Source organism: Geotrypetes seraphini, chromosome 13, assembly GCF_902459505.1.
Source record: "Geotrypetes seraphini chromosome 13, aGeoSer1.1, whole genome shotgun sequence".
Classification (NCBI taxonomy): Eukaryota; Metazoa; Chordata; class Amphibia; order Gymnophiona; family Dermophiidae; genus Geotrypetes; species Geotrypetes seraphini.
The window spans coordinates 20,987,073-20,996,733 of NC_047096.1; the positions used below are offsets into that span (position 1 = coordinate 20,987,073).

Genomic DNA, 9,661 nt, shown 5'->3' on the forward strand with positions numbered 1-9,661 from the left:
TATAGAAATAATTAATAGTAGTAGTAGTAGATGTCAAAACCAACCTTCAGTTACATATACTTTATTGGTGGTATATACAAAATTCAGACATAAGCATTTCTACACGATATTTGCAAGCATTACAAGTTCCCTATAGTCCCCTAAGGAAGGCGACACAGTTGCCAAAACTTGATCCTAATCAGGACTATATTTACATTGTATGTCAAGGACTTGTTTTTTGAATTTTGTATATACCACCAATAAAGTATATGTAACTGAAGGTTGGTTTTGACATTTCCTGTGCCTCTTCTTTTGCTGCCCTGTATTACCCCGAGGCCTGGTACCTTCTTTTTCCTTTTTTGCATTCTCTTACTCCAGGACAACCGTTTCTATTACAGCACTCAGTCCAGGAGCTGCAGTCTGAGGGTCCTTAGGCTCCTTCCCTCCCGCAGTTTCCTACAACTCCCTAGTACTCGCCACCCCTAATCCCACTGCAAATCTCATCACCCCTGTCCCAGTCAATAGATCCTGGACTGCCTTTGAGCAAGTATCCGAATCGCAGGTCCTCAAGCTCTGCCTGAAATTGAAATCCTGTAACTGCACATTGGATCCATTTCCATCCTATCTATTTGAGAAAATACCCGCACAGGCCATCTCATCTCTCACCAAACTCATAAATTCTGCCCTACTCTCAGGCCTCTTCTCACCGGAAATGGGACGCATTGCATTGACCCCCCTACTGAAGAAGACTGACCTAGACCCCTCCATCCCATCCAACTATCGCCCTATAGCAAACATCCCTCTCCTAACCAAATTGCTTGAGTCCATTGTCTCCTCCCAACTCTCAGCCTACTTGGAAAGATTCTCTATCCTCCTACCGTATCAATACGGCTTCAGACCCAACTTCAGTACTGAAACCCTCCTGGCCTCCCTAACCTCGAAGATCCAACAACTCCACTCTCACAAAAAATTTGCCGTTCTACTCCAATTCGACCTCTCTGCAGCCTTCGACGTTGTCCATCATGACATTCTAATCCTCCTACTCTCCGAGATAGGCATCAGCTCCACGGTCCTTGACTGGTTCTCAAATTTCTTACGTTCTCGTTCTTACACCGTCACCAAGAATGGTACCTCATCCTCCCCGTGGAAACCGACATGTGGAGTTCCACAAGGCTCCCCCCTATCCCCTATCCTCTTCAACATTTACATGTCCTCCCTGAACCTCCTCCACCTCTCCCCCCTAGAATTACTCTACACTTACGCTGACGATATCCTGATCCTCCTCGAGACCGACGCAAACCTCTCCAATCTCGCAGCAAACATCTCTTCATGCATAACCAAACTTCAATCCTGGGCTCTTGCTGTACAAATGAAACTAAATGAATCCAAAACCAAACTACTTTGGCTTGGCCCCAAACTTGATCATTTACCCACCTCCATCCCACTGCCCACAGGCACCTCTCTACAACTAGAGTTCTCTAGCAAAGTTCTGGGCATCACCATAGATTCCTCGCTATCCTTCAACGACCACCTCAACTCCCTGATAAAAACATGCTTTCACAGCCTTCACATGCTGAGGAAAGTGAGGTCCTGCTTCCACCAAAAACACTTTGCCGTACTCGTACAGTCCATCATCCTCTCCAGATTGGACTATTGCAATTCCATCTACCTCAGCTTAACAAAGAAAAGCCTCCACAGACTCCAACTAATCCAGAACACCGCGGCCAAACTCATCTTCTCAAAAAGCAAATTTGACCATGCCTCCCCACTCCTGTCCAAGCTACACTGGCTTCCTGTCATCTCCAGGGTCCATTTTAAATGTGCCTGCCTAACCTTCAAGATGCTCCACGGCATCCTTCCACCTCTTATTCCTCTATCCTGGAATTCCTTAAATCCATTCTCCACCAGACCCACGCAAAAATTAAAACTATCCTTCCCCTCCTCAAAGGGTATCTCCCTCATCGGTAAACTCGGGTCCTCCCTCCACTTCAGAATAGTCTCCCTTCCCCTCTCCGTAACTTGAGCCCCCTTCTACCATTCCGTAAGCTTCTGAAGACTTGGCTCTTCTCCAAAACGTAACCCGTCCCCTCCCTATTATTATCACACCTAACCTCTCTCTTACTTACTTTTATAAACCCACTGGAGTTCCGTTGCTTCCTATCCATGTAAACCGTGTCGAGCTCCACCTGTGGAGATGATGCGGTATATAAACCCAAGATTTAGATTAGATTAGATTAGACAGTAATTAATAACTACAATACATCCTTCAGCTACGCAGACGACATCACCATACTCCTCCCCTTCGACCCATCAGAGCCCACCACTACAGCAAAACTGGAAATAACCCTAGATGCAATCGAAAAATGGATGGTAGACCACAAACTGAAACTAAACTCAGATAAAACAAAATTCCTTCTGCTCGAAAAGGCCAAAACTCCCACCATTACAGAACTGAAAATTAAAAACACCAAATACCCAATACAGCCCGAACTCAAACTCCTAGGAGTAACGATAGACAGATGCTGCACAATGCAGCCCCAAATCATTGAAACATCCCAGAAAGCTTTTTTAATTATGAGAAATCTACGTAAAATAAGAAAATTCTTCAACCCAGCACAATTCAGGATAATTGTCCAATCCCTAGTCTTAGGTCTACTGGACTATTGCAATTCCCTCTATCTACCTTGTCCTGCCAACATGATAAAACAACTTCAGACTATACAAAACACTGCCCTCAGACTGATCTACTCCCTGAGAAAATATGATCATATTACAACTGCCTTCCTAGACTCTCACTGGCTACTTATGCAAGCACGAATTCAATTCAAATTCTACTGTCTATTATTCAAAGCATTAAACGGCTTTGCCTCCCCCCCTATCTAAACAACCGCCTAAACCAGATCCTCACCTCAAGACAAAGAAGAACTCCGAACCCTTTTGCCTTCCCTCCACTCAAGGGCACTCAGCGCAAAAAGATGTTTGATGACCTTCTGGCGACGCAAGCAGCAAAACTTAACCACTCCATCTCCAACCTGTTGACGGCAACGGGCGACTTCAAAACTTTTCGAAAAGAAATCAAAACCCTACTTTTCAAAAATTTATCCAGATATCTTAACCCAACCCTTCCCCTTCCTCCTAGATAAATTCTCTCCCAAAACCTCCACTTAAATAATCTCTTCCTCCCCAAAACACCAACCAAGTATTCAGATCCCTGAAATGTAACGTAATCTTATTTGTACTCTAACTGTAATCTATTTGGTATATCACACAGTAACGTACAGTCAATTTAATATCCAATTTGCAAGTTCTTCCGGAATTAATTCAGCTATCTCTCCTCCCTTGTAACAAACCCCCCCCCCCCCCAAAACCCCAAAACTGTTGTAACTTCACTGGAAATGTCCAGTTAGCTCTTTTGTAATCCGCCTTGAACTGCCTTGAATCCGCCTTGAACTAATGTAATGTAATACATTATTACCCAGCCCTCTCCCATTAGTTCTCCCATTCCCTCATGTTCTGCCTGCAGCATACTTCGTCCACACACACTTGTTCTACCCCTCCCCCCAAGTGTCTTGTGTGGCACTTGGCAGTGCAGAGTAGGCTGGAGCATAATGGATACCAGAGGAGGTGGCATTTAGGAGCTGTGGTAGCAACAAAAAAGGATAGCTTGAACATGACTGCCAACTAGCAATGGGCATAGAAAAAAAAATAATGTGCTTTTTGGTCAATTTTAGGAGTTTCACGTTGTCACACACCTCTGTTTTCTATAAATGTTTAACATCATTAGACCTTTTAAGTCACAGAAATTGACATGCATTAATTCATAATGTGTAGGGTTACCAGATGTCCAGGAAAACCCTGATATGTCCTCTTTTTAGAGGATTGTATGGGCTCCAGGATGGACTTTCCAAAACACGGCATTTGTCCGGGTTTTGGTAAGCTTCAACAAGATCTGGCCACATCTTGAGGGCCTCTGAGCATGCACAGATGACGTCACGCACTTCTGCGCATGTTCCAGGCCCTCCAGACGCAGCTGGAGCTCATTCGGAAGAAGATAGGAGACTTTGAGGAGGCAGGGTTTGGGGTGGGAACAGGGCAGAGCTGGAGGTGGAATGGGGCGGGGTCATGTGTCGGGGGTTTCCTGAAGAAAAATATGGTAACCCTACTAATGTACATTAAATTGCTTTTGAGTGCACCTTTTTTTATATATAGCTAATGAACCAAATGCATTCTAATGAATGCATAGGGCTTCTGCCAGTGTCTCTCTGTCACCAGCTGGAAGAATGTGAGGATCTCGGCCAGTCCTACCACTCTAACATCACACTTATGTTCCTGCAAATTCCTGTCTATGACATCAGTGTGACAGATGGACAGACAGACAAACGGAAAAAAAAATCAAATGTATTCTATTTCATGAAATATGCTAATCATTTCAGGAACAGCCCCAGAGCAATGGGTTCCAGAAATATATCCACGTGAAAGTGTTGACGTGGGCTGCATCGAGCTCTGAAAGTCTCTCCTGTATCCACAGATGGCGCTGTCTCCATTGACCTTCTTTGAAGAGGAAGCAGCAGAATCTCAGCCTGGAGCTGCTCCTAACGTGTCTGAGATGCAGGAGCATAGTCCCACAGCACCACATCTCTGTCACCTCACTCGAGGACCCCTAGGGTTTGGGTTTCAGCTCTCAAATGTCAAGGATGAAGAGGAGATTTATATCACACAGGTCACTTAACCTTTCTGCATCTAAGTTCCTATTCCATTTATTTATTTATTCAATTTTCTAGACCGTTCTCCCAGGGAAGCTCAGAATGGTTTACATGAATTTATTCAGGTACTCAAGCATTTTTCCCTGTCTGTCCCGGTGAGCTCACAATCTATCTAATGTACCTGGGGCAATGGGGGGGGGGGGGGAATTTAAGAGACTTGCCCAGGGTCACAAGCAGCAGCAGGGTGCTGATGCTATAGCTTTAACCACTGCATCACACTCTCCCTTTCATCCCCAGAAACAAAATATAATGGCAGACAGAATCTTTTCTGCTTTAAACAAAAGTGATTATCCTTCTAATTTTTAAAAAAATGTTACACTTAGGTCCTGACTCTATGAACAGCACCTGAAGCTAGATGCTTAGATCAACACACCTAGCCAATCTAGGTGCCTAACTTAATTTTCTAGTGCAATAGGTGTGTCAGTCTGGACTGTAGGGTAAATGAGTTTTGCATTCTGTACAAAGAGGAGGACAGTCTAGCGATTAGAGTAATGGATTTGGAACAAGGAGTCCAGGGTACAAATTCTGCTGGGCTCAGTGGCGCTTGCCATAACTTTGGACAAGTTACATCATCTCCTGTTACTTCTTGTTCCCAAGTGTAAAACAGTGGATTGATATCCTGGGAAACTGGGTTCAATTCCCACTACAGCTCATTGTGACCCTGGGCAAATCACTTAACCCTTCATTGCCCCATGTACAAAAACTTAGATTGTGAGCCCACGAGGGACAGAGAAAGTACCTGTATAGACTATTGTGCTGCATATGTCTAGTAGTACTAAAGAAATGATTACTAGTAGAAGCCTTAAATGGTTTTTTTTTTTAATTGATATTTTCTAGGTTGTCCCAGGTGGACCTGGAGACCTGGGGGGTCTGAAGGAGGGCGATTTGCTGCTTGAAGTAAATGGGAGAATGGTGAAGAAGGAAAGTTATGAGAAGGTGGTACTCTATATGCAGGAAGCTGGGGATGATATGAGGCTTCTGGTGGAGCGTGAGAAGGTAGATTCTTCAGAACCTCACCAAGGTAGGTGAAGCCACCAGTAGATTGATCGCTTTTTCATCTCTGCAGAAAGTGAAGCTCCATTAAAGCTGGGACAGAAGATACATCAACAAAGAAATCAACGTTGCTTACCTGTCAGAGTTTCTGTGTAGACAACATGGGAATGATCAACACTTCATGGTGACATCATGATAGACCCAGTGTACTGGAGTTCTAGGGATTCCCATGATACCAGTAGTCTCTCCCCCTGATCAGTCTAGTGCAGAGGTCTCAAAGTCCCTCCTTGAGGGTCGCAATCCAGTTGGGTTTTTCAGGATTTCCCCCATGAATATGCATGAAATCTATGTGCATGCACTGCTTTCAATGCATATTCATTGGGGAAAACCCGACTGGATTGCGGCCCTCAAGGAGGGACTTTGAGTTCCCTGGCTAGTGCCACTGCATCTGGATAGTTGTGATTTTCTTCACTTATCATGTTTTTGTATTAATTTTATTAAAGTCTTGTTTTGAATTATGAGAGGAAGAGAGGATTACATGTGGCTGTATTCTCCTGCTGCCTATTGAAACCTCCCTTTATGATAAGTAACTTTAGTTTCTATGTAGACAAGCACGGGGATTTAGGTACACTTCATGGTGAATCCAGAGCCTTGTTGGAACGTTGGTTGGTGGGCTCATGAGGCCTGTCGCGAATTTTGAGATCAGTGGGTATGTAGATACTATTTGATAATGGCACACTGCAATAGCTGAAAGATGGAGGCAAACTGAGGACATCTTTAAGCATGATTCTGATAGTTTGAGGGTGTGATATTTGACATAAAAAGGGATTGTGATTTTGAGACAGCCCATTAGGTGAATTGGATCCATTTGAACTGGTTTGGCTTTCTAGCTTTTAGGAGACCTCCTATAAGAATGACTTCTTCTGGAACTGGGAGGTGAGTTATTTGTGATACACTTTGCAAGGTGGAATATGAGGGGCCACTGAAAAGTTCTCAGCCCAACCAACAAAGTCGGGGCATTGAGAGCTATACACTTACTTCAGTGATTTTCCACTTTTTTCATTCTGTCAGAAAAATACAGAAAGAAAAAAGTGGAAAATCACTGGACTAACTGTAGCCCTCGATGGAGACTGCCACAATAGACAGCAGGGACTGTCTATTCTTGTATGTTAAAATGTACAACGCTGCATATGCCTTTAAGCGCTATAGAAATAATAGTAGTAGTAACTTTGTTGGGTGGTCTGAGAACTTTGGCCCCTCATACTGTAGGTAGTTGTGGTGATACAGTAAAAGTGATGGATTATATGCAAGGGCTATCAGTTGAGTCATTGATAGGGAAAGCAGTCAAGGAAATCATATGCTCCTTGACCACTGTGAGGTGATGAAGACGACTTGTGTTTTCTTCTTGCAAGTTTTCTGTCATTCCCTTGGGATTAAATAGTTCCCTGAAAAAGGAAAGGTATCGTGGAGGAGCCTGCATAGACTTGAACAAATAGAGCAGGACAATTTTGCATTTCTGAAGATGCAAATATATTTATTCACGGAGTCCCACAGCGAAAGATCCCAAATCACCTTGCTTGTTGATGCCAAACATGGGTACCTAGTTTTCTGGCCAGGTCTGTAAAATCTTGCTGAATAGAGTAGAGCACAGTGGTTAAATCTACAGCCTCAGCACCCTAGGATTGTGGGTTCAAACTCATGCTGCACCTTGTGACCCTGAGCAAGTCACTTAATCTCTTCAATGCCCCAGGTACATTAGATAGATTGTGAGCCTGCCGGGACAGACAGGGAAAAATGCTTGAATACCTGAATAAACTCATATAAACCGGTCTGAGCTCTCCTGGGAGAACAGTATAGAAAATTGAAATAATAAATAAGTTTTGAAGATATCATGACATTGAGACTTGAACCTGAGTTCCAGGACATTGATGTGCAGTGCACATTCATTTAGATTGTTTCCCTTATGTGCTTATCGATGGGAGTGATTGAAGGGGGAGCCATAGGAGGCTCTAGAGACACAGGCCATAGTCCTGAAAGAGCTTTGCTCATGTTTAGCTTTAATCTTCTTTATAACTCCTGGACATTATGGTCTGGTTTCTTGATTATGTGATCCACCTTGAACTGCTGCGGTAAAGGCAGAATATAAGATCAAGGTATGTAATGTAAGTATGTAGATTTTATTTCATACTTTTCTCTGTTTTGCATGTAGGAGGAGAGGCAGGAAGGACTGGCCTTTATTCTGAGCCCGACATTGGACTAGCATATCCCAAGGGAAATGCTTCAGGAGTCAAGGTCTGATCAACTTTCATACATACTTGGACATATTTACAGACTGCTGCATCATTGAAGAACATCATTTTGTCATGGATCCCTGCTCACTTTTGCCCTATCGCCCCGTTCTATAAATTGTGCCCAAAGACAAAACAGGGTCATTTACGAACAGAAGCTAATTAGCTGAGTGGAAAATGAGTTGTCATTGATTGTTTTGCTGATCATATCATTTTTGTAAAGTTTATGTGACTAAATGGTTCAGTTATCGAAGGTTATATAACCCGCATGACCTTCACTGGTATCTGCGGCCTATAAGCTCTGTATAATGTAATGCATCAATAATTGGCATTAATTAGTAGTTATCCACATCTCCTATTGTATAAACAGCGTGCCTAATTCCTCTGGTGTGCAACTCAAAAAGGGGGGCAGCCGAGGGTGGATCAGGGACCCAGCATTTAGGCATGGTTTTACAGAGTACGCTCCTGACTTCTAGTGGTTAGGCACGCACATTTACTCGTTTTTGGCTAACCATAAATTCAGCCTTGAGCTAGTATTCTACAGCAGCCGTTCAGCACTTATAGAATTTGGATGTACTGTCTTGGATGCCAGTGCCTAACTTTAGGTGCTCTTTGCTGAATTTACCCCTATATGAGCACATGCTTCCTCTCTAACAACCTTCCTGCATTATACATTACATTAGTGATTTCTATTCCGCTTGTGCCTTGCGGTTCTAAGCGGATTACAAATTAGAAGATATCTGGACATTACCGAGAGAATTGTATAACAAAGATTCATGTACATTACATGATACAGTTGATAGTTACAAATTAGAGGATATCTGTATTTATCCGATAGAATTACATAGTAAAGATTCAAGTACTTACAGGAAACAGTGGAGAATAGCAATATATTTGGGTTGCTGAGGAGGATAACCTAACATTGAAGGGATAAGTTTATTGGATACATGTGGTAGATGCTTATTTAGCGATCTGGATATTTTTTGGTTGGTATGATTCGAGGAATTGACTACATGTAACTGACTACATGTAAATACATTCTCAGGAACATAAAATGGACCACAAAGGCCTTCGAGCTGCTTGTGAATCTAGATCAGGGCTGCCTAATTCCGGTCCTCGAGATCTTCTGGCAGGCCAGGTTTTCAGGATATCCACAATGAATATGCATGAGAGATTTGCCTGCACTACTGCCTTCTTGGTATGCAAATCTTTCTCGCCTGTATATTCATTGTGGATATCCTGAAAACCTGGCCTGCCAGTAGATCTCAAGGACCGGACTTGGGCAGCCCTGATCTAGATGTACCCTTTGCAGCTGAATGTCTCTATCGCAGGGTTGTCCAATGTCGGTCCTCGAGGGCCGCAATCCAGTCGGGTTTTCAGGATTTCCCCAATGAATATGCATTGAAAGCAGTGCATGCAAATAGATCTCATGCATATTCACTGGGGAAATCCTGAAAACCTGACTGGAATACGGCTCTCGAGGACCGGAGTTCCCTACCCCTGCTTTAGGGAATACATAAATAGGGCCTTAAGTCTTTTCTGATAAGATTTTTGGTGCAGAACCTGCACAAGTTTGGGATCCTCTCCACTTTAGCCTTTTGGAACACAATATTCCAAACGACATCTACCTAAGAATCT

At 43.3% G+C, this 9,661-nt stretch overlaps 1 protein-coding gene across 6 annotated transcripts in view; it reads left to right on the top strand.

Moving 5' to 3' along the window:
• The window catches only part of PDZD3 (PDZ domain containing 3), a 28,003-nt gene extending 18,773 nt beyond the window's left edge, over positions 1-9,230 (top strand). For 5 of the 6 annotated variants that reach the window (XM_033918868.1, XM_033918870.1, XM_033918871.1 and 2 more), the window contains 3 exons: positions 4,508-4,699; positions 5,580-5,763; positions 7,945-9,230. In XM_033918868.1, coding sequence (XP_033774759.1) covers positions 4,508-4,699; positions 5,580-5,763; positions 7,945-8,033 — 465 coding nt within the window. In that variant the 3' untranslated portion in view covers positions 8,034-9,230. The remainder of the gene's footprint in view (positions 1-4,507; positions 4,700-5,579; positions 5,764-7,944) is intronic. The other variant, XM_033918872.1, reaches the window with a different exon arrangement.
• The last annotated feature ends 431 nt before the right edge of the window (positions 9,231-9,661 follow it).